Genomic DNA, 24,907 nt, shown 5'->3' with positions numbered 1-24,907 from the left:
TCTCCTGTACTTTTCAATTCTACCACTGTTACCTTCCCATCGCTTGCTAACATCAGAATTGAATGTCTATTTCTTTATTAACATACCACAATTAAATATGAGTAAGCCTTTGGAGGCACAGTTATTTCTCTATTCTACATCCATTTTGCTAAACTAGGTTGACATTTCTTAATAAGATTTCTCATTAGTTCATTTATTCGGTTCTGAGCATACTTAGAACAAACAATACACGTTTTGGGATATTTTTACAATTTTCTCAGAAGGTGGTTAAGGAAAGAAAGTGAATTATCTTTTAGCAAAGTACTGTTTGCTCTTTACCCAAAAAATGACTGCCCATGCTGACCGTATTCACAATCTCAGGTGAGCAGGCCGTCTGTTGATGTTTAGGAATGATTTCCTGTTTTGGGACACCCTTAGCACACACACTCGCTCCAGCCCAGTGGCACTTGTGAAGCCCACAGATGTGTGCTGTGCTTCCCTCTTCCCTGCCTTTGCTCATCTGCCTGGAATGTTCCCTTTTTTTCATCTCCATCTTCCCGGGCACATCTCGTGCGGAGCCATTTTCTGACCCAAACCAGATGTAAGCACTTCCTTCTTTGAACCCCACAAGGTACCTTGTTTATATCTCTTCTGACACTTGCCTCACTCACTGGGCTTTGTATTACTGAGTTTTGGGTATCTTCATACCTTTACTCCTCTCCTGGGGGTTAAAAGGCATCTTACCTTTGTATTCCCAGTGCCTAGCACAGTCCCTCGCACATTAACATGTACTGAACTGAAATGACTAGACTATTATATGGGTCAAGGAATCACCCACTTGAATGGCAGAAGAGGCAGACTTTTACTTAGTGAAGACTTTTGTGTATTTTCATTTTTTTGCATCTAAGAGACAAAGTGTTTGTAGAGAATTGTCTTCATCGTGCCCTAGATGTGCACATTCTTGAGAATCCCCCATCTAAAAGCAAAACATACATCACTCACTACTGGTATTAATACCTATCCTTCATGGAGGGCTTCCCACCCTCTACTGTTAGGGTATCTGGGAATTTTGATCTGTTTAGAAGCTAAGCTTAAAAAAGTGGTAACATGGGGCTTTCCTGGTGGCGCAGTGGTTGAGAGTCCGCCTGCCGATGCAAGAGACACGGGTTCGTGCCCCGGTTCGGAAAGATCCCACATGCTGCAGAGTGGCTGGGCCTGGGAGCCATGGCCGCTGAGCCTGCGCGTCCGGAGCCTGTGCTCTGCCACGGGAGAGGCCACAACAGTGAGAGGCCCGCGTACTGAAAAAAAAAAAAAAAAAAAAAAAAAAAGTGGTAACATGGATTTTTCATGTATCATTATCCTGTTATTTCTCCTGCCACCAACCAGACACAGTTGTTTAGCTCTCAATTACTATGCTGTCTGTAATAAGGTATAAATGCTCATTTAGGAAAGAAAAAGTCTTTCCTGCTTCTTAAAAATTCTTTTTTCCTGTCCCCTTGTTTTTGTTTCCATTTGTTTAATAAGTATGTTTCAAGGGCTTGCTGTAGCTGCCCCAATGCTGGTGTTGGAGATTTATGCTGCTCCTCCCTCGTGGGCTCAGGGGTTGGTGGGAAGTCAGAGGAGTAACCAAGCAGGGTGACTGTGCTCTGATGGGGTAAGAACCTGGGGCAGCCATCGGTGGGCCTCTACCCAAGCTTGAGTTCCAAGGAAAGCATCTGTGTGGATCAGAAAAGATGTGGGTGGTAGAAGGAAAGGGTGGGAGAAAAGCATACTGAGCAGAACACGCAAGTGCAGAGAACACCTGCCCATTTGAAGAACCAGTTATTTCAGAATGATTGGAGTGTCCTGGCAAGAGACAAAGCTTTTCTGTCTGTCCTTCCTCTGTTTCATTAATTTTTTTTTTTTTTTTTAAGAAATACAATGCCAAGGCATTAGTGGTTTAGCCCTATGGCAAACAGGCCCTCTGTTGTGGTTAGTGCCCAGCAGACCTGGGCTGGCTCTGGCTCTTAGGAGCTGAGCTTAAAGGCCTGGCCTTGGCTTCCCAACCTAGATACTTCTTAAGTGCAGGGACAGTATCTGATTCACTCTCTGCTCTGTCCTCAGACCTGGTACGGTGCTAAACAGCAGAAGGAGCTCAGTTAATATTTGTTGGATGAATAAGATGGCCACCCATGGGCCAGTGGTTGAGAGTCTGCCTGCCGATGCAGGGGACACGGGTTCGTGCCCCGGTCCGGGAAGATCCCACATGACGCGGAGCGGCTGGGCCCGTGAGCCATGGCCGCTGAGCCTGCGCGTCCGGAGCCTGTGCTCCGCAACAGGAGAGGCCACAACAGTGAGAAGCACGCGTACCACAAAAAAAAAAAAAAAAAAAAGATGGCCACCCAGTACCCTGGGGGAGGTCAATATTACCCTTTGGCACAATCCTGACAGTTTGGGCCCCTAAGGTGGGTCCTGGGGTGTCTTTGAGCAATGAAGTGGTTAACTTAGCTGCAGGCTTCCTGTGACAGATTTGCTAAGTAGAACCTACTCACAGAGCATCATACCCTTGATATTGTCAGCCAATTAATTCCTTAAGTACTCTAAGTTAGCAAAGTCCTGCTGATTTGATTTTATCTGTCTTTTAAGACTGATCTTTGATCATATCCCATTCCAGCTGGACTTCCTCTCCTCTCCTTCCCTCCTCCATTACTGACAGTGTGGGATCTAATTACCTCATCACCCCTTAATTTATTTATGAAAAGGCTGAGGTTAAAGAAGAGAAAGAAACTCCTGAGCCCTTCGGGACCTTCTGTAAAAGCTTGCCTTTTCCCATTCCCTCCTTTGTGCCGGATATAACCTCCTTTTGCGTCTCTGGCAAGTTGGAATTGGTCTTACTTACAATTTTAGATAAATAAACTTCCCTCCCAGGGCTGAGTGGAGGCCAGCCCTGCAGGTTAAGCCTGGCCTGCGGACTCCCGATGGATCAATCAATCTATCAACAAGAATTCATTGATCCCACAGGAAGCAGTTTTCAAAATCAGCACACAGCTCCTGGGCGTCCTGGCATCCTCTTCACAAGACACTTGGGGAAGAGGCGTCTTTTGAAATTTTAAATTCTATTATAATTATTACACAAATAATACATGGATATGTTAATCTTTTAAAAAAATTGAACGACACAGTAATATATGGAATAACAAGTGAAAGGCTTTCTCTGCCTTTCCTTGCATCCTATCCCACTGTTAACAGTTTGAGATTGTATCCTTTTATTCAGACCATTTAACAATGCGCTTTCCGACATGTACACCTATATAAATAAACATCTAATTTTAAACTAACATAAATGGGATCACAACCTAGTGAAGTTCTGCTACCATTTTTTTTTTTTAAACAATATGTCCTGGACATCCTTCCAGTTAGACCACACAGATCTATGTTTTAACGGCTGAAATAATATTTCACAGCACAGAGGTACCACTATTTATTTATCCTTCACATAGTTTCGAATTTTTCAGTATTTCAAGGACCGGTTCTCTGGGAATTATCCAGTCAATCATGCATTTATTGTGGGCTCACTATGTGCTGCGCACTCTACTCGGGGTTGGGGGTAAACAAAACAAACACCTAAAAATAGTTCTGAGTGATGGAAAGGGGGCATTTTCTTTTCCCAAGAAGACAGGCTGAAAGTCGGTCTCTACATCGACCCTGGAGGCCGAGGAGTCCCCCGCCGTGTCTTCCCAGCAGTGAAAGGGGCCCCAGGACCCGTCGGTGCCGGCGAAGACGGGTGGACGCCGCGAGCGCGCTTTTCAGGAAGAGGGTCTGAGAGCTGCGGGCCTGCAGCGAAGAGTCACTCATCACACACTACGTGCCGGGGGCTGGGCGTGGAGCAGGACGCGGGGCGCAAGTCCGGCGGGGCGGGGCCGAGCGGCGCGCGACCCTCGGCGCGCTCGGGGAGGTAAGGACCGGGGTGGCCTCTCTGGCCCCCATTCCCGCGGGCTCTATGACACCGCGCTGGCTCGCGGGACGGGGCGCGGTTGGCTGAGGAGGAGGAGACCACTTCACGCTGTATCTCTCTCAGTAAGTCTCGCGCGGAACTCTCGCGAGAAATAGGAACTACCGCGCTTGCGCACTGCTGTAGCGCCTGGTGGCTGTGGAAGGTCCGCTGGCGGGTGTCCGAAGGGGGACTGTCCGTGTGGAGGCCACTGCGCCCCCCGCGACTCACCAACATGAGCAGCACTTTAGCTAAGATCGCGGAGATCGAAGCCGAGGTAATGGGCGCTCGAACACTTCGTCCGAGCGTTCCTCTTCGGCGGCGTCTCTCCTGCCTGAACTTCCCTCAGCCTCCTCAGGACCGGGCCCGCGTTCCCCGACTCCCCTCATCCCGGGCCCGCGGTCTACACCTGTGCAACTTAGTCAGTGCCCCCTTCCAGCGTTCTGCTCCTGTCTGAACATTGTTTCTCTCAGTCTTCTCTTCTTTTTATGTGAGCAACACTGAATCCTATCCCCCCACTTCTGCCCTGACCTGCTCGCGTACTTAAGTATCTTTCTTTATCGCCCCTCGAACCGCCCTCCCCTTCCCCAGTCTCTACTTTGATGACCCCCTTTCCCAGAGTATTGCTCCCGGGAATATGATCTGGATGTAAATTGTCATCTGCGGTGGCTGTTGATTCCACCTGGATTGTTGTGTGATTGTATGGTCTGAAGTGCTCAGAGCTCTTTAAAATCGGTTGGGGCACACCAGGTACAAGCAGTTGAAAAGGAATCAGCAGCTGAGTTTTAGTCTAATCTGTGAATGCTGATTGTAATGACCTTGGTCATGTTTCTTCTGTTTGGGCCTCAGCTGTTTGCTCTGTAATGCGGGGAATAGTCTGCGTGATGGGGAGAATGGATTTTTACTCTTTTAAGTCTGAGTTAAAATGGGTGTATTGAAGTTAGTGGGACCTAGATAAAAAACATCATTCTCTCAGAGCTGGGGGCGCATTCATTCTGGATGTTTTAACTTGTAGGAACTGCTTCTGATTTATGGCTGTGATTCCTCCCTTATAGATGGCTCGGACGCAAAAGAACAAGGCCACAGCACATCATCTAGGGCTGCTTAAGGCTCGCCTTGCTAAGCTTCGCAGGGAACTCATTACTCCAAAAGGTGGTGGTGGTGGTGGACCAGGAGAAGGTTTGTGTTTTGCTTCGACTTTCTTTTTCTTGGTATAATTTTTATTAAAGTAATAAAGGCATATGGTTTAAAAATAATTTTAAATTTTATATCAAAGTCGATTTGTGTTTCCTAAGCCTAAATTCTTGAATTGTGTTTATTTTATTCTACTGATTTCTTTCTTTTTCTTTTTTTTTTTGGCCATGCCATGCGACTTGTGGGATCTTAGTTTCCTGAGCAGGGATCGAACCTGGGCCCTGGCAGCGAAAGCACCGAGTCCTAACCACTGGACTGCCAGGGAATTCCCAATTTTACTGATTTCAAAGGCAAACGAATATTCTCTAAGTGAACTAGGGTTTTATTTATGTATGTCCTGTACTGATCCAAAATAGTTTTACATTGGCTCACTGAAATATGTAAATAAATAGTCAACAAGATAAAGGAAATTAATACAAAGGGAAATGAAGGTAGAAAGAATAAGTTGAAGCCGAGAGATAAAGTTAGGATGAAAAGTAATGTCATAAAGTCTGTACACTTCTTAGAGAAGGGCCACAAATTTGGCTTTGAATTTGTTTGCAACGCACTGTAAGAAAAGAAAACTCTGTCAGTGACACAGTCCCCAGAGTTTATAAGAAAAAAAAAAGAAACCGATTTTTTAGATCAGTGGTTATATAATATTTGGGCCCTAAATACTGTGGGTACTAGAAAGGTATATAACATGTAGAGGTGTAAAGTTTTTACATCAAACACTCCATTTAATTTAAGAAAAAAAAAAAAGTCATGAAGAACCTAGGGGTAAAACAGGAATAAAGACACAGACTTACTAGAGAATGGACTTGAGGATATGGGGAGGGGGAAGGGTAAGCTGTGACGAAGCGAGAGAGAGGCATGGACATATATACACTACCAAACGTAAGGTAGATAGCTACTGGGAAGCAGCCACATAGCACAGGGAGATCAGCTCAGTGCTTTGCGACTGCCTGGAGGGGTGGGATAGGGAGGGTGGGAGGGAGGGAGACGCAAGAGGGAAGAGATATGGGAATATGTGTGTATATATAACTGATTCATTTTGTTGTGAAGCAGAAACTAACACACCATTGTAAAGCAATTATACGCCAATAAAAAAATAAAAAATAAAATAAAATAAACAAAACCCACTCCATTAAATATTTTGAATTGCTATGGGGGAATTTTGTGTGCTTAAGCTCTACCCTAGAGATAAACTGTAAAAAGTTGGAGAAATAGGTTCTAGAGGGATAGGCAACCAGAATGTAAAAGGAATTACATGAGTCTCAACACTCCCAGGGATAACTTTCCTCCTCCTTTTTATATTTGTTGATGTTTTAGGATTTGACGTTGCCAAGACAGGTGATGCTCGAATTGGGTTTGTGGGTTTTCCATCTGTGGGGAAGTCAACACTGCTCAGTAACCTGGCAGGGGTATATTCCGAGGTGGCAGCCTATGAGTTCACTACTCTGACCACTGTACCTGGTGTCATCAGATACAAAGGTGCCAAGATCCAGGTGAGTCAGGCCTGCAGGCCAAGGAAGGGAAGAAATCAATTCTTTCATTTAAAAAACACTTACTTGGAGCTCTGTATATGCCAGGCCTGATCTTTGATCTACCAGGCCCTCAGTGTCTAGTAGAGGAGATAGCGCAGTACATAAAAACAATAATACAGTGGGATATCGTTTGTGAAAACACAGAGAAAGGAAGGCCTACTTTTTCCACCTGAGGATGGAGGTGGGGGAAGGTCTGGTAAGACAGAAAAAGCTGCATGTAGAAAGTGACAATGGGGTGGGTTTTGAAGTTCAAATAGAATTTCACCAACTGGAGAATGTAAAGGACAGTTTTAAGGAGCCATAACAGTGAACAGCCTGCTGTGGTGTGAGCTTAGCTGTGGGACAGTGAGTGGTAGAAACTGAATCTGGAAAGGTAGGTTGGAGCTGAATTATGAAGGATCTTATGTGCCTGCTTAGGAAGTTGAATTTTATCTTGTACATAGCTAGGAGCCATCAGAAACTTTAATAAATACCATGATCGGACCCTTTTTATTTATTTATTTATTTTTAATTAATTTATTTATTTTTGCGGTACGCGGGCCTCTCACTGTTGTGGCCTCTCCCGTTGCGGAGCACAGGCTCCAGACGCGCAGGCTCAGCGGCCATGGCTCACGGGCCCAGCCGCTCCGCGGCATGTGGGATCTTCCCAGACCGGGGCACGAACCCGTGTCCCCTGCATCGGCAGGTGGACTCTCAACCACTGCGCCACCAGGGAAGCCCGATCAGACCCTTTTTAGAAAATAATTCTTATCTGTGAGACTTAATGAAGTTGTCATCTTCAGAAGTTCTCAGATAGATGATAGATTTAGGGCTCCCAAATGAGGAGTCCACTTGGGTATGAAAGAAGGAATGTGTAAAATGTAATGGAACACATTCTTTTTTGCTCCACAGCTAAGAAGGTAAGGTTCTGAATTTCATGGCATTTGAATCTAGACTAGAGGTTCCCAAACTTTCTAGTTCACAGCATCCTTAGTGTCTCAGCAATTATTTCCTGATAGTTTTCTGGTCCCAGTAATTTTTTATGGTGCTCCAGGCTAAAAGAAATAACCTAATGGTTCTGTTTGTTAAATAGTTAGATCCAAACAATTATTTATGTCCTTACAGCTACAGTTATTTACTAATGGGATATGGGCACTGTTGGGTACCATATAACTTCTCAAATTTTGGAATCAGATTGGATACTGCCACATTTGTTTACTTTTCGACACCGATTTTTGTGTGGTGCTTATTTTTTACCATAGTAATCGCTGAAAAATCCAACTTCCCAAAGATTCGGATCTGATGTGGTTGAAAGCAGTGTACTAGGATCTAATGGTGAAATTGTGAGCTTCTTGGATTTAGTAGTTCCCTCAGTGCCTGACAGATATTAAGAACTGCTGTTTCTTTTGAAAATTTAGAACGCCCTGAGTGCCTTGGCACATCGTTTGGAAACTCTTGGTGTAGGTATTTGTTTTCCCTCTTGCTGAGCTACACAGTGAGTTGTGAAGTACATTCATGCTTCTTTATTATAGAATCTGAAGTAGTGAGGGACCAGTGTCCTGGTAGTATTTTCAGTGGCTTTTTTTCTTTCTGGTTAGTTATCCATGCAGATACTGTTAGGACATGTACCTTTCTAGGACTCCATGTCCAAATGTATATAGTAACAAGAATGAGGACACTTGGGCATATCTGGACCATTGCTTAATTTCATCTGGTTTCAGAGTCTTTGGCAGCTCAGAGAGTAACCTCTTTCCTGATGAGATGTTATGGCACCTCTCTCAGGGCTTCTGGGTATATCAGAATAAATAGCCACTTAACCCCTCTCTTTCCTTGTCTTTTCCTCAAAACCTTCATTTATTTCAGTCTCTTGATCTTTTCAGGTTTTTTTCTTCCTTTTTTCCATGGTACTTTCTTTTCCGTCTGTGCCCTCTGCCTCTGTTTTTCCTTCTGATTTTCTCCAGAAACCAAGTTAAGTAAGCATACTAGTAGGTGTGTTTAACTGCATTAAAATGCCCTCAAGTGTTCTTTTAAAAGGCTGTTTTGTGGCAGAGGACTCATTATCTGTGACTTGGTGGGGAATGGTGTACAAAATTAGAACCACCTAATAAGAATTATAAAGAGGTAGAGTTCTGGTTTTTTTGTTGTTGTTAGGAAAGAAGATCTTTTTAACAATAAAGGTGCCTAAAAATGGAATGGTACCTCTTGAGGTAATTAATTACTATGTCTGGAGGTGTTCAAGTAATGGCTGAAACACCACTTAACCAGGGATGTACATATGTATACATATATATGTGTATACGTATATGTGTGTGTGTGTGTATATATATATATATGTATATATATAGACTTGTACCTGCTTTAATCTCTGAAGGCATTTGAGTTTGAAGTAGGTTAACATTCCAATTCTTAAAATCCTACAGTTACATGATTTGAAGAAATATTTTTTATTTTCTCATCTCTTAGTTGGTTGTAATCTGAAATTCAGAATTGTAAAGCATAGACTTTTTATTGGATGAAATATAGTTGCCACATTCAAATAGTTCAATGTAATTTTAAATATTTAAATAGTTTAATGTAATTTTAAATATTTCCCTCTCAAGAAAAGCTAAAGGTAACTTGCTTTTACATTTGTAGGGGCTTCAATAAATTTCTCCGCCATGTTCAGCTGCCATGGCTCTTGCTCTCTTGTCTCAGTATAAAGCCTTTTGCTGATGGAATACTTTTTTTTTTTTTTTTTAAAGCAGGCAGGGCTTTACAAAGTGGTGGAAGTAGATTACAGAATCTTTGGGAGGGCTGAAGAAATACACTTTAGACTTAACTTCTTAGGAACAACTGATGATAGACGTTTTGTTTTTTCAGACATCTTTATTGAAATGTAATTCACATACAGTTAACTGCACAGGAAGTATACAATTTGATAAGTTTTGACATATCTATAAACTGGTGAAAATATCACCACAATCAAGATTGTGAGCATATCATCCCCAAAGTTTCCTCATGCCCCTTTCATCCTGTAGTTTACATGTTAAGAGTTTTATATAAATAAGACCATGTGTAAATATAAATGAACTCTTTTTTTGGCTGGCTTCTTTCACTTAGCATAATTATTTTGAGGTTCTCTTATATCACCCTGCTTCCCCTAATATTAGCACCTTACATAAACATAGAATAATTATCAGTAATAGATTAACTCTGGTGCAGTACTAGTCACTAAACTATAGAACTTGTTCGAATTTTTACCAGTTTCCCGACCAGTGTTCTTTTTCAAGATTCTATTTGTGATCATCCCATGTTATGTTCGGTTCTTTCTCCTATTCTCCTGCCACCTGTAATAGTTCCTCAGTCCTGTCCTTCATGATCCTGACACTCTTAAAAGAGTGCTGATTAGTTATTTTGTAGACTGTTCCTCAATTTGGATTTCTCTGATGTTTTCTTACGATTAAACTGAGGTATTATATTTTTTTGGCAAGCATACTACAGAAATGGTGGTATGTCCTTCTCAGTGCATCTTAGGGATTCATGATGTTAGTATATATTATTGGTAATATTGACCCCCATCAGTTGGTTAAAGTGGTGTCTGTGGGGTTTCTCTACTGTAAAGCTATTATCTTTCTTTTTGTAGTTAATAAATATCTTGGGGGAGATACTTTGAGAAGATACAAATCCTGTTTCACAAACTTGCCCACTCATTTTAGCATTCATCTGGATCTCATATGCAACAGTTATTACTGTGCTTCTTGCTTAATGGTGATTCTCTATTTTTCTCTTTCCTACTACATTTGTTAATTGGAATTCTATTATATGGAGGAGCTATTCCTTCTCTCCCATTTATTTATTGAATTTGTGTCATTGTGGGCTCATGGATATTTATCTTATTTTATGGATTATAATCCAGTACTACCATTATTTTATTACTCACATTGTTCCAGGTGTGACTATTAGGAACTTCTTCAGGTTGGCTCCTTTGTTCTTTCCAGAAGCCCCCATCTTTTTGTGTGTAATGCCTTATTTTTTGGTACCACATGATGTTCCAGGCTAATCTTATATTTTCCCTGCCCCAGCCCTGGAATCTGCCACTTCTGAAGGAGTGCTCGTTCCTTTTATTGGAGACAGATGTTTAGAAATCAAGATCTGGTGTGCTCATTAGCCCCCATGTAGCCTTTTAAATCAGTGTAACTAAAGTTTCCAAGTCAAGGCAGGTGTATTGAATATAAATTACGTTTTTTGAAAGAGAAAGGGTAGCTCAATTTAACTGGTGCCTAGGTCAATTTAACTGGTGCGTTGTATCAGTTTTAGAGGAGGTAATGTTATTTATTATGTAGTGAGGTATAGGAAGGACATTTTGAGCAGGTTCTTGAATGGAAAAGTTGAACTCTCTAAGCACCTCCTGAGTTTGTTCTTTTTCCTTGTGGTTTATTTAATGTGAAGTTTATTTCTGTAATATCAGATATGCTTATAGCAAAGACTAGTTATTGTTGTTGTTGCTGTTTTTTGCCTTGCCGCGAGGCTTGTGGGATCTTAGTTCCCAGACCAGGGATCGAACCCGGGCCCTCGGCAGTGAAAGCGTGGAGTCTTAACCACTGCACCGCCAGGGAATTCCCCAGCAAAAGCTAGTTTTAAATGATGTTTTGATAAGCTGCAGCTATATACCTGTCTGTTCATATGGATAATTCAGTATTGGCCATACAGTAGTATGGCCCTTCGTATTTTCAGATTTTACATGTGCTCTTAACAGACTCTCAAGGGCTTATAACTATAGTTTGTGAATTTGAATCATCGGTGCTATGGATTTGGTTTTGATGTTCTCATCATTAAGTACATACACTGTGACTTCTGTGAAGTTTTACTTTATTGCATTTCCTGGGCAATTGAGTGGTCATTTTCAACTGGGGACACCTATCAGAGTCACCCATGGAGCCTTCTGAAATACAGATCAATATCTGAATCCTACTTTGGCCCTTCCAAATCAGAATATACAGGGATGAAGCTCAGATATCTGCTTTTTTTTTTTTTTTTGGCGATATGCGGGCCTCTCACTGTTGTAGCCTCTCCTGTTGCGGAGCACAGGCTCCGGACGCGCAGGCTTAGCGGCCATGGCTCATAGGCCCAGCCGCTTCGCAGCATGTGGAATCCTCCCGGACCGGGGCATGAACCTGTGTCCCCTGCATCGGCAGGTGGACTCTCAACCACTGCGCCACCAGAGAAGCCCCTGCATTTTTAATTGTTTTATAGGTGATTTTTATGTGCTTGCCTGATTAAGAATGGCTGCAGAAATTTTTGTGAACTGGAGGATTCACAAAGGTCTCAGGATTTATTGCTTGTGAATGTTATGATCCACTTATTATCTATAGTAAGGAATTTGTATGGAGGATCAGCCTTCTGAAAAGTGGGGGAATATTGAAAAATATTAGTGTAGAATAATGGATTAAGGCCCCCAAAATGTGGATTATAATCTTATTTATTAAGACTGTGACTTTGGGCAAACTACTTAACCTCTATGAATCTCAACCAATATCCTTATTCACAGACTTACTAGGCATTTTGAACTAGATAAAGTATGTAAGAATCTTGCAGCTGACATTTAGTAGATGCTTAGTAAAAGTAAGATTTACACATTCACTTATAAGGAAGATTGGATTTGGATCTCCTAAATTTTGACTACTTGAGAAATAAATCATTCTATTTGATGTGTTCAGATTTATAATCAGTTTTTCCTTTTCTCTCCGTAATCTTCCAGCTTCTGGATCTCCCAGGTATCATTGAGGGTGCCAAGGATGGGAAAGGTAGAGGCCGTCAAGTCATTGCAGGTGAGTGTTCCAGGGCCACCATCCCAGGATATCATCCCTTTACTGGGTACTGTTCCTTTAGATGGGACTGTTGGGCTTGGAGTTGGTACCACAATGAAGGGCATAGTTTTAACTGACTTCTCACTGGAGTAGAATGTCGGAACTTAACGGGACCTCAGAGAGTATCAGTCCAGATCCCCATTTGCAGAGAAACACTAAGGACAGGAGAAGTGAAGTGCGTTGGTGCAGTGTTGCACTGTTGTGGCAGATTCAGAGCTAGAACTCAGGTTTCCTGACTCCCACCCATGCCTTTTCTTCTTCTTTCCTTTTTATTTGAGGTAAAATACTATAAAAGGATAATCATAGGGGAATTCCCTGGCAGTCCAGTGGTTAGGACTCTGCACTCTCACTGCCGAGGGCCTGGGTTCAATCCCTGGTCGGGGAACTAAAATCCCACAGGCTGCAAGGCACGGCCAAAAATAAATAAATAAATAAATAAATAAAGGCTAATCATAAATGGCAATAATCTGCTACCCCAGATAGCAGATAATCTGACACCTTTAGTGTCATTCTCCATTGGCAGATACTGACAAGTCTTCAACTGTTTCTTCTATTTCATATTTTAAAATGTTATGCTTATATTGCTATTTCATGACTAATTAATTTTAGATACCATCTGTTGGTTTCATGTTATGGTAGGAAATTAGCTCTCTCATACTCCATGTCTCTTTTCCTATTCTTTCAAAGAAGTTGTATCATAATTTTTAGTTAACTCACTAGTCGTGGTATATATTATTATGTAATGACTGTCTGACTTTTGTTGTGCTGAGATAAGTAGTGTGTTATGACTTGGTTTCTTTTCTGTTGAGATCTGTTTTTGAAGTTTGTTTTTCATGGAGTTAATAATTGGTTCTTGTTTTATTTTGTTTACTTTTCTGTTTGTTAATATTTTTCAAATGTTCCAATAGATCAAATGCCTATTAATCAGTAGTTTTCTAGATACTTGAATACAGTTCCAAATACAGTCTTACTGATTTCATTATCTCCCCTCAACCCTGACACTACCTTCCTTTACCCTTTGTCTTTATGCCTCAATCTGGATTGATTGCTTTCTAGACCAACACTGTCCAGTAATGGAAATGTTCTACAGTAATGGAAATGTTTTGAATTTGTGCTGTCCAATATGGTAGTTGTAGGTGTGTGTGGCTGTTGATCACTTAAAGTGTGCCTGGTGCAATTGAGTAACTGAATTTTAAATTTTATTGAATTTTAATTAATTTAAATTTGAATAGCCCCAGGTAGCTAGTGGATGCTGTATTGGATAATGCAGCTCTAGGCTTTTTGCATGGCTGTCATCCTGAGATTTTCTTTTGTGTTCTTGTGTGGGATCCCCTATTTCTTAGAGTCAGCGTCTTACCTTTTTTGGGTTATTTTCATGTTTTGCTGAAGCACATTCTTTAGAAACTTACTGAAAAAGAGTGAATGATGGGTACATTGTTCTGGTTTTTCTTTTCATGTTTGAAAGTATTTTTATTTTACCCTTAATTATTAATTTAGCTATTTATGGAATTATAGGTTTGAAGTCATTCATGGATGACTATCAGAAATATGCTAAATTAAAAGAGCCAGGCACAAAAGACTAGATTTTGTATAATTCTATTTATATGCAATTCTAAAACATGCAACTTAATCTATGGTGACAGAAAAGGAGATCAGTGGACTTCCCTGGTGGCACAGTGGTTCAGAATCTGCCTGCCAATGCAGGGGACACAGGTTCGAGCCCTGCTCTGGGAAGATCCCACATGCTGCAGAGCAGCTAAGCCCGTGTGCCACAACTACTGAGCCTGTGCTCTAGAGCCCATGAGCCACAACTACTGAGCCCACGTGTTGCAACTACTGAAGCCTGTGCGCCTAGAGCTCGTGCTCTGCAACAAGAGAAGCCACTGCAATGAGAAGCCTGCATACTGCAACAAGAGAAAGCCTGTGCTCAGCAGCAATGAAGACCCAACGCAGCCAAAAATAAATAAATAAATAAAAAAAAGAAGAAAAGCAGATTAGTGGTTGACTGGGAATTGAGGGGAAGATTCATTGCAAAGGGGTATAAGGGAGCTTTTGGAGGTGATGGAAATCCTCTGAATCTCAGTTGCTGTGGTGGTTATACAGGTATATACATTTGTCATCAAACCATGTGCTTAACACTATTTTTTATAAATTATATCTCAAAAAAGTCGACAAAAAATATGCTAACTGGATAATCTTATTCTTTTAGAATTCTTACTGTTTTAAATCTTTCTGAACTTTTTCAGGAATTCAGGTTATTGCCTGGTTTGTATCTTCATCCCAAATTATTTTTCTACTAGTGTATCTAGAAGTTGACACATCCTCTAGATACACTAATAGAAAACAAAGAATACATTGCAGATTGACTTCTGGCATAAATCTTTGGAAAGCTTAAGAACTTCATGTGTGTCTGTGTATTTATAAAAAAAAAAAATCCTTTGTCTCTTAAGTGTAGGAACTCTAGACCACCCCCTCCCCCTTTTGGAGTATTTGAATTATGTTACCACCCCCTCCCCCTTTTGGAGTATTTGAATTATGTTCCACCCCCTCCCCCTTTTGGAGTATTTGAATTATGTTAAGTCTTTAATGAGCTTTGAAAAAAATTTTATTTTCAATTCTTCAGTGGCCAGAACGTGTAACTTGATCTTGATTGTTCTGGATGTCCTGAAACCCTTGGGACATAAGAAGATAATAGAAAATGAGCTGGAAGGCTTTGGCATTCGCTTGAACAGCAAACCCCCCAACATTGGCTTTAAGAAGAAGGATAAAGGAGGCATTAATCTCACGGCCACTGTAAGTGGAAAAGGTGATATGGGGCAGGTTGCTGAAGGGACTGCGGTGGAGAGTGGATTGTGGTACATAGACATTGACATTTGGAAATTGCCTGGCTTCTCCCAGCACTAATTGAGGTAACACAATGATGTCGTAATGACTGAGAGAGTAGGACAAGAGTTGGTCTCAGACTTACTTAACCTTTGTGACTTTATTTCTTCCTTTGGGTTATTTGGGGTGATATGGGACTAAAGACCAATCTTATGTTTGCATGAAGTAGATGGCTGCTGATATCATCTATTTTCATTCATTCAACACAGATTTATAGAGCACCTACCATGGGCCACACATTGTTTTAGGCTTTCAGGGGGAATGGAAGAGGGAGCAAAATAGACAAAAATTCCGGCCCTTAGATTCTAATGGGGAAAGTAGCAAACAAAATTAATGAGTGATTATAGTATATTAGATAATGATAAACTAAGGACAAAAGTAAACTAGGGAAAGAGGATGGAGAGTGTTGGTGGGAGGGTTGCAGTTTTTTTTTTTTACATCTTTATTGGAGTATAATTGCTTTACAATTGTGTGTTAGTTTCTGCTTTATAACAAAGTGAATCAGTTATACATATGTTCCCATACCTCTTCCTTCTTGCGTCTCCTGGGTTGCAGTTTTAAGTAGGTTGATCAGAGAAATCTTCACTGGGGTGACATGAAGGAGTGAACCAAGTGAATATCTTGAGGAAGAGCGTTTCATGTTGAGGGAACATCCAAGTGCAAGGCCCTGAGGTAGAGGGTTCCTTTGCACGTTTGAGGAACAGAAGAGTGAGCAGGCAGGAGAGTGGTAAGAAACAAAGTCATAGTATAGGGCCAAACATGCTTTTACTTTGCAGGAGATGGGTAACTTTTGGGTTGGGTTCCAGTCTGTGGAGTAAAATTGATTCAGGTTTTAATGGAATCAATCTGGTTGTTGAGAACAGACTGAAATGGGTTAAGTACAGACGCACAGAACCCATTTAAGAGGTTATTGCAATAATCTAGTCAAGAAGTGATGGCTTCTTAGACCAGAGTTGTAACAGTGGAGGAGATGTGGAGTGGTTGATTGTGGAAAGATTTTGGAAATAGTTGGTAGGAATTACAGCTGGACTGGATATGGGTTGTGAGAGAAGGAGGTGATGGTGAGTTTTTGTTCTGAGCTAGAAAAATGGACTCTCATGACTAAAATAGTAGGACTTTGTGTAGAATAGGTTTGGAGAGGAGGGGAAGATCAGATGTTCCGTTTGAGATGCCAGTGACACTCAAATTAGACCTCCAAGTGTTACTGTCAAATAGGCATGTGAGGAATGATCTGGGTTGGAGCTATACATTTAGTGGTTATCAATTTTAAAGCCATGAGCTTAGCTGAGGAAGCAAATATAAATAGAAAAGAGGTTCAAGGATTGAGCTTTGTGATACCACCCTCCGTCCCCCACAATGATTAGACGCTGGGAGATGGGAAGAATCAGCAAATAAGACATCTCAGACAAAGAAGAAGGAAAACTGGAAGAGTTTGGAATCCTGGAAGCCAATTAAAGAAAGTGTTGCAGATTGGTAGAACGATCAATTCTGTCAAATGCTGCTTCTAAGTCATATAATTGAGGAATGAGAATTTCCTACAACATTTAACATTCTAGAGGTCCAGATTATTTGACTGGCATAGGTTTAAGCTGTCCTGCCCAAAAGATCTTTTCTATTATCCTGTCATAATGTTTGAACATTCTTTCTGTATTTTTGCTAAGGCTGCCATAATAAAGTACTATATAGACTGGGTGGCTTGAACAACAGAAATTTAATTCTCTTAATTTTGGAGACTGGATATCTGACATCAAGGTGTGAGCAGGACTGGTTTCTTCTGAGGCCTCTCTCCTTGGCTTGTAGATGGCTGTCTTCTCTGTCTTCATATGACCTTCCCCTCTGTGTCTGTGTCCTAATCTCCTTTTCTTGTAAGGATGTGAGTCACATTGGATTAGGGCCCACCCATATGACCTCATTTTAATTTAATTACCTCTTTAAAGACCCTATCTCCAGTCACATTCTGAGATACTGGGATTAGGTCTTCAACATATGAATTTGGGTGGGGATGGGGACACAATTCATGCCATAGCACATTCCTTTGAGTTTGGAAAGATTTTTAGTTTTTGAGTATTTCCTACTAAAAGTCAGGTACTCTCATCCAGGATAATGGTCTTTATAAATAAGTTTGCACCTTATCTAGGATTATCCAGGTACATCGGTAGATACTCTTAGGAGGTTTTTTTTTGCTCTCTGACCAGTCATTGTCTTCTATGCCCATTCAGTGCCCTCAGAGTGAACTGGATGCTGAAACTGTGAAGAGCATTCTGGCTGAATACAAAATCCATAATGCTGATGTGACTCTGCGTAGTGATGCCACAGCAGATGACCTCATTGACGTGGTGGAAGGAAACAGGTACTGACTAAATGTGCCTGAGTTTGAATTTGAAGCCTTGTAATGGCAACAACATTGGATTATGAATCTGGCAGACATTGATTCTAACTCCAGTTGTGCTGTTATCTTAAATAATAGTGGGCCTTGCTTTCTTTAGCTGTAAAATGAAGGGTTGGTCTTGATTGCTGACATCCTTCTTTGCTCTGCAATTTGATCATGATAATCTAATTGCTTGTTTCAGTTACTTGCTGTGAACTAGGCTATCCCCTAAGCTCTGTGTCATATGATGGTTGAAGAGGGTAGGTTCTCAATCTGCTCTCACACAATTAATCCATCTGAGAAATCCTGTAGGCTGTTCTGAAGAACTGAGAGCAGACTGGCTGTGTCTATTTTCTCTAAGGGAACAGAGCTGAAACCCTATTCCATGAGACATTACTATTACTAGTATTTGAAATTAAATTATAATTGAAACTACTGTTAAAATTATTTCTGGCATTTTAAAATAAACTATTTATTTATTTATTTATTTATAGCTGCGTTGGGTCTTCGTTGCTGCACGCAGGCTTTCTCTAGTTGCGGCAAGCGGGGGCTACTCTTTGTTGCGGTGCGCGGGCTTCTCATTGCAGTGGCTTCTCTTGTTGTGGAGCATGTACTCTAGGCGCACAGGCTCAGTAGCTGTGGCTTGCAAGCTCTAGAGCACAGGCTCAGTAGTTGTGGCACCTGGGCTTAGTTGCTCCACGGCATGTGGGATCTTCCTGGACCAGGGTTCGAACCCATGTCCCCTGCATTGGCAGACAGATTCTTAACCACTGCGCCACCACGAAAGTCCATTTCTGGCATTTTGAAAACAAATAAAAGCTAGTGCTTTGAGTTACGTGTTTTGGAAGTGAGGTAATTGAAGCGTGAGAAGTTGTGGCTTGCCTAATTATTAGTAACTTAGCTGCCCTATTGATTGAACATTAGGATTATGACTTTGCTAGATGTATTAAAAATTTTTTTTTTATTCTTTAAAAGTTATATTATTAGAAATATATTTACATTCTTACAGTTCATAAAAGAACTCTGGGAACTGGACTCTGAGACTTGCCCAGGGACACATGTATAGAAAGCAACAGAGCTGGGAATAAATTCATTCTTTGTGACTCCAAAGCTTGTGTTCTTTTCCACTGCAGGATGCTTTCTCAGTAATTAGTTGCATGACTAGGGACTACGGCTTGAGTTTTGTTACTTCTCAACCCATAGTTCACTTTTTGGATGTTCTACCTGATTTTGGTAGGAAGCTTTTTCTTTTTTTTGGCTGACTTTCTTATGACCCCATTTAAGAGTCTCTGATCTGGGGTCCTGGGTGAGAGGGTGCTGATAATCAGACTGACAGTCTTGTCCACAGCTCCAGACTCACGTACTGTTTTTGTTCTACAGAGTCTATATCCCCTGTATCTATGTGTTAAATAAGATTGATCAGATCTCCATTGAGGAATTGGATATCATCTATAAGGTGCCTCACTGTGTACCCATCTCTGCGCATCACCGCTGGAATTTTGATGACCTGTTGGAAAAGATCTGGGACTATCTGAAACTAGTGAGGATGTAAGTCTTAGTGGATAGGGTAATATTACTGTAGGATTTAAACCAGACTGTCCTAAAATGATACCCTCTAGAGCTCATTAACATAATCTATTTTTGGAGATATAAATAAGTTAATTCCTCTCATCTGCGAGGCTATATTGAGGGCACTTTCTTCCTCAAGATAGAGGTTATCTGGGTCTGATCTCCGGGGTGATGGAGGGTTGATTTGCATTCACACATGAAACATTCCAAGAAGTAGGCAACCTCTATTCCCTCTGTGTTCTAGTTACACCAAACCCAAAGGCCAGTTGCCAGATTACACATCCCCAGTGGTGCTGCCTTACTCCAGGACCACGGTGGAGGATTTCTGCATGAAGATTCACAAAAATCTTATCAAAGAATTTAAATAGTAAGTATCGTGGGCCCATGGTGCCTTCTTTTCCCTGTGAGCCACTGGTTCTACTAATAATTCTTAGGATAGTATTATAGAAATTAGGCATCAGGAGATGCTTGCTTGGTTAGAACTTTGCAGTGTCTTCTTAAAACCATGCCAGCTTGGAGCAGGAAGAATCCTAAAAGCCTTTTCAGGTTGGGAGGGCTGACAGTACAAAGTGCTCTGACTTTCTCTTTTTAATTCGTCTTCCTCTTGGCAAACACAAAATGTTAATTCTTCCTGCCAGCATCATACTGGGCTTCACTGGGTACTGAGGGCCTCTCTAAACCTTTTGCATGAGTAAGTCCCCCTGATCTTTCTCATACTCCTCACTGCTGATACAGGTGGAATTTTTTTTTTTTTTTTTGCCGCAATGTGTGGCACATGGGATCTTAGTTCCCTGACCAGGGATTGAACCCATGCCCCCTGCATTGGAAGCGTGGAGTCTTAACCACTAGACCACCAGGGAAGTCCCGAAATATACTTCTTTTAACATCTTATTTTGAACTAATTTTAGACTTACAGAATAGTTGCAAAAATAGTAATAGAGTTTCCTTACATCCTTAACCCTACTTTCCCTAACATTATCAGCTCACATAAGCATAATACAATCATCAAGAACAGAGGTTAGTATTGGTACAATATTATTAACTAAACTATAGACCTTATTTGAATTTTAATACCTTTGCTACCAGCATCCTCTTTGTGTTTCAGGAATCTACATGGGATTTTAGCTGTTACTTCTCCCTAGTCTTCCAGTCTGCCAGTAATATTTCCTTAAGTCTTTCAGTGTCTTTGATCTTGGCCTTTTTGAAGAGTACTGATCAGTTATTTTGTAGAATGTCCCTCACTTTGGGTTTGTCTAATGTTCTCTCATGATTGAAGTGGGATTATGCATTTTTGGTAAGAATACCACAAAAATGATGATGTGTCCTCAGTTTGCATCATATCACTGGATTCATGATGTTGATGTATCTTATTATTATTTATTTTTAAAATTTTTTTTTGCGGTACGCGGGCCTCTCACTGTTGTGGCCTCTCCCGTCGCGGAGCACAGGCTCCGGACGTGCAGGCTCAGCGGCCATGGCTCATGGGCCTAGCCGCTCTGCGGCATGTGGGATCTTCCCGGACCGGGGCACGAACCCGTGGCCCCTGCATCAGCAGGCGGACTCTCAACCACTGCACCACCAGGGAAGCCCTGATTATTATTATTTTTAAATTTATTTTATTTATTTATTTTTGGCTGCGTTGGGTCTTAGTTGCTGCACGCAGGCTTTCTCTAGTTGCGGGGAGTGGGGGCTACTTTTCATTGCAGTGCGCGGGCTTCTCATTGTGGTGGCTTCTCGTTGTGGAGCACAGGCTCTAGGCATGCAGGCTTCCGTAGTTGTGGCTCGTGGGCTCTAGAGCGCAGGCTCAGTAGTTGTTGTGCATGGGCTTAGTTGCTGCGCGGCATGTGGGATCTTTCTGGACCACGGCTCGAACCCATGTCGCCTGCATTGGCAGGCAGATTCTTAACCACTGCGCCACTAGGGAAGCCTGATGGTGATATATCTTATTGATGGTAATATTTACTTTGATAACTTGGTTATGTTGGTGTTGGCTGGGTTTCTCTACTGTAAAGATACTGTTCTCTCTTATTTGATAAATGTCTTGGGGAGGTACTTTGAGACTATGAAGATCTGTTTCTCTTTAGATGTTTACCTGCTGATTTTAACATCTATGGTGGAGCTTGTCTGCAACATTTATTGCTGTGTTGTTTGCTTAATGGTAATTCTTTATTTCCCTCTTTCATTTTACATTTATTTATTGGAATTCTATTGTGAGTTACAGCTAGCTCTTCTCCCCTGTTTATTAAGTTAATTCATAATTTATTTTTATTAGTATGAGCTCTTGGATATTTATTCAATGGTGTTATAATCCAATCCTGTCATTATTTTGTCACTCAAGTTGTTCCAGCTTTTGCCGTTAGGAGCTCCTTCAGATTGGCTCCTATGTTCTTTTGATAGGCTGCCATCTTTTTTTTTTTTTTTTTTTTTTTTTTTAAACATTTCCTTACCTTTCGGCACTACTAGATGTTCCTGATTCATAGTGATTTTTCCTACACCAGCCCTGGAATCAGTCACTTATCCAAGAAGCCTGGGTTTACAAGATCTGTGTGCTAGGCATCCTCATTGTTAGTGGGCTGTTGTTGCTTGTAAGGCCCTCTTAGCAGACAGAGTTAGGAAATGTATATAAGGATACTAACCTGTACTTACAAGTCCATCTGTATTTCTTTCTCTCTCTTGTCTTATGTATGTATCTATTTAATTTACCCATCCATCCTTATCTATCTATATTAAGAACCATCAGTTTATTTATTGTTACCTCTGATTCCAGTTCAACACCACAGGGTTAATTTTAGCCTTCTCCTTTTTCTTATTTTAACTTCTCTCTCCAGCAGTGAGAAACGTGGCTGTCATTATCTATAATCTACTTATTTAATTCTAGTATATATAAAAAGTAGTTCAGACCTGCAACCTATAATTCTGTGAGAAATATTTTAACTAACTGAATTACAGTATTTATAAATAATTCTTTTTATCTTCACAGGCTGAAATTTTAAAAATTGTTTTAAAAACAAGAGAAAAAACAAAAATAACAAAAAATAAATAAAAACAAGAGAAAATAGAAAGTAATTGTAGAAAATTAGGAAAGCATAGAAATAGTTTTTATTTTATTTAATTAATTAATTAATTTATTTTTGGCTGCGTGGCATGAGGGATCTTAGTTCCCTGACAGAGATCGAACCCATGCCCCCTGTAGTGGAAGCGTGGAGTCTTAGCCACTGGACTGCAGGGGAAGTCCAGAAATAGTTTTTAAAATATTCATACTTGTTTCTGACCCTAAGAATACTGAAAGAGTGAAGTCCTTTATTAAGCTTCACATTCCTTTTATCAAAAGTAACTATCCACACACAGGTGCTAATTTCTACTGCCCTCAAATCATTATATTTTGACACATACTTGAATCAGTGAAGGAGAATCTTGGGAGAAGTTAGACATTTTCTTTTTTCAAAATTTATAGATTTCTGGATAGTTCCTGCCTTCCATGGTAACAGAACACTGTTCAAAGCCTCTGAATTGTAGCTTAACCAAGGAATTAAATGAAAGGGGAGAAAAATATTTTGGAGAAGAGACATATGAAGGCAAATAGAGTTTTATTTGGTCACTATTTTCCTGTTTTTGATTTTAAATTATTGCACAAATAGCATTTTAACTGTCTTAATAATAAAAAAAAAATTCAGCTTTAGGCCTACTAATTATGACATGTCCCTGTTGCATTCCCTTTGTGTCCTTGACCACATGCACACATCCTTTGATAATTTACTATATAAATGTTTTCTCTGTTATAAGATTTATATCTATAATTTTTATAACCATAGTTTTCCTATCTTTTGCTACTTTATGTAAGTTTCTAGTCTTAATGCACAGACCTTTCCCTTTTTATTTCTTTAATCCAAAAGTAGGATTAATGATTATATGGCTTATATGTTTTGCTGCATTGCTTTCCAAAAGGGCTGAACCTGTTTACATTTTGCCATCAGCAAAATACAAGGCACTGACTCTATTGCAGGCATTGAATTTGACTGCTAAAAATTAGTTTTGTAACTTAAGATAGTAAAATGGTTACGCTGCATTTATCTTGCTTGTTAGTACATTTGAAAGATTTTATATGTATTTGTTTTACTAACGGTGATGTATCAGTTCTTGTTATTTGTTTATCTGTTTTTATTTAAAAAAGTGAAATCTTGCTTAATGATTATTTTTTGGGGGGAATAAAGATTTTTAAAGCAAAGACAATATAAAAATAATATGGCCAATGTTTTCTACCCCTTGGTACATAGTTCTTAGTCTCTGTGAGGCTGGTATCAGTGTCTTGTTCACTCATTTCCATCAGTAGCACATCATACTGTTAGTATTGGAAGCCCATGGATAAAAATTACCTTCCTATATTCTAAGAAATCAGGAGACCTATCAGTTATGGCTTCTTGATAGGGAAGGAGAGTTTTCCTAGTTTGACTGAGGAAGGAGGTCCTACATTTCTTATTAGTACCCACTGATGGTTTCAGTAGACCCCATAAAAACTGGTATTCTCTAACAGTCTGTAAATAACTGACATTGCATTTGTAGGAATCAATTTCCAATCAGTTATTTCAGGGTTTTTCTCTATTAAAAACCTATGCTTTCTCCTTTTAATTTTAAATTAGTCTTGTCATACTTCTCATTTGTATTTTTTCTCTTTGACTTTCATAAGTTGGCTTTGGAGCAAGAGGAACCACACAACTTCTGAAAATCTTTGCCACTTTTTATGTGAAGGTTCCAGTGTGCCACACTGCTTGGGAAGCTAAAGCCTTTGGGCTTTGACTGGGGACAGGGGACCTTGGATATTGCAGGCCTTTGGCTCTTAAGAGCTGGAATGCTAAATCTGAGCAGAAAGTGGCACCTAGGTAGATAGAAGCTAGGTGATTATTTACGCTAACTGTTCTTTTTTTCCTTCCATACAGCGCTCTGGTGTGGGGTCTCTCTGTGAAACACAATCCTCAAAAAGTGGGTAAAGACCATACGTTGGAGGACGAGGATGTCATTCAGATTGTGAAGAAGTGACACCATCCCCTTCACCATCTGCCAGGCCATGGCAGCTTTCTCCATGATCAAACAAACACCTGACTCCAAGCCCCTCCTGGCTTTGGTAGCCACTGGACCAGGATACAGGGGAGGGAGATGGAGGCACCCAAATTGGAACTTCACTTGTCTTAACTTGGTGTCACCTTGTATGTTGAGCTGCATAAAGGACCTGGTAGGCCAGCGAACTATGTACAGTTCATGTGTCATTGTCAGAATTTGTTTTGAGGAGGACTGAATGAGGATGGGTATGTGTAGTGAGGCAGCTGCAGAAGGAGTACTTGGGAGCTTGGTCTTGTATGTGAAATGGGTAAAAATGTGACTGCCACATCTCACTTGATGGTTAGTTGTGAGAAACCCTTCCAACTCAGTGTGGGTTTTGGTCCTTTCAGGTGGTCTTTCCCAGATGATACTGGAGAAAGGAAGGACTTGATGTAAGTTAACTGATTATTCCCTGCAATGCTAGCCATTTTGGGAGATGGTGTAGTGTGGCGGTTGAGTAAAATACTCTGACCAGGCACATCAGGCTTTGAATGGCAGG

At 40.7% G+C, this 24,907-nt stretch overlaps 1 protein-coding gene across 2 annotated transcripts; it reads left to right on the top strand.

Moving 5' to 3' along the window:
• The first annotated feature begins 4,040 nt into the window (after positions 1 to 4,040).
• Positions 4,041 to 24,563, top strand: DRG1 (developmentally regulated GTP binding protein 1). Of its 2 annotated transcripts, none has more exons than XM_004283692.4 (9): positions 4,041 to 4,226; positions 5,005 to 5,128; positions 6,455 to 6,630; positions 12,386 to 12,455; positions 15,118 to 15,287; positions 17,597 to 17,727; positions 19,126 to 19,293; positions 19,559 to 19,681; positions 24,249 to 24,563. In XM_004283692.4, exons 1-9 carry the CDS (start codon positions 4,185 to 4,187, stop codon positions 24,346 to 24,348), a joined length of 1,104 nt encoding a protein of 367 aa, XP_004283740.1. In that variant the 5' UTR covers positions 4,041 to 4,184; the 3' UTR covers positions 24,349 to 24,563. The 2 variants fall into 2 exon arrangements, with proteins under 2 accessions (XP_004283740.1, XP_049554014.1); XM_049698057.1 differs by having other exon boundaries at positions 4,099 to 4,226; positions 4,965 to 5,128.
• The last annotated feature ends 344 nt before the right edge of the window (positions 24,564 to 24,907 follow it).

The sequence above is a fragment of the Orcinus orca genome, chromosome 15, assembly GCF_937001465.1.
Source record: "Orcinus orca chromosome 15, mOrcOrc1.1, whole genome shotgun sequence".
NCBI lineage: Eukaryota > Metazoa > Chordata > Mammalia > Artiodactyla > Delphinidae > Orcinus > Orcinus orca.
Note: the sequence above shows the minus strand (reverse complement) of the source record. Positions and strands in the feature narration are given on the sequence as shown.

What these genes read in the sequence shown, in the direction of transcription:
- DRG1 (XM_004283692.4), top strand. Translation starts at nt 4,185, where the DNA reads ATGAGCAGCACTTTAGCTAAGATCGCGGAGATCGAAGCCGAG. An exon ending in TGGTGGTGGACCAGGAGAAG is followed by an intron (nt 5,129 to 6,454) that starts GTTTGTGTTTTG and finishes TTGATGTTTTAG; the next exon opens with GATTTGACGTTGCCAAGACA. An exon ending in CTTATCAAAGAATTTAAATA is followed by an intron (nt 19,682 to 24,248) that starts GTAAGTATCGTG and finishes CCTTCCATACAG; the next exon opens with CGCTCTGGTGTGGGGTCTCT.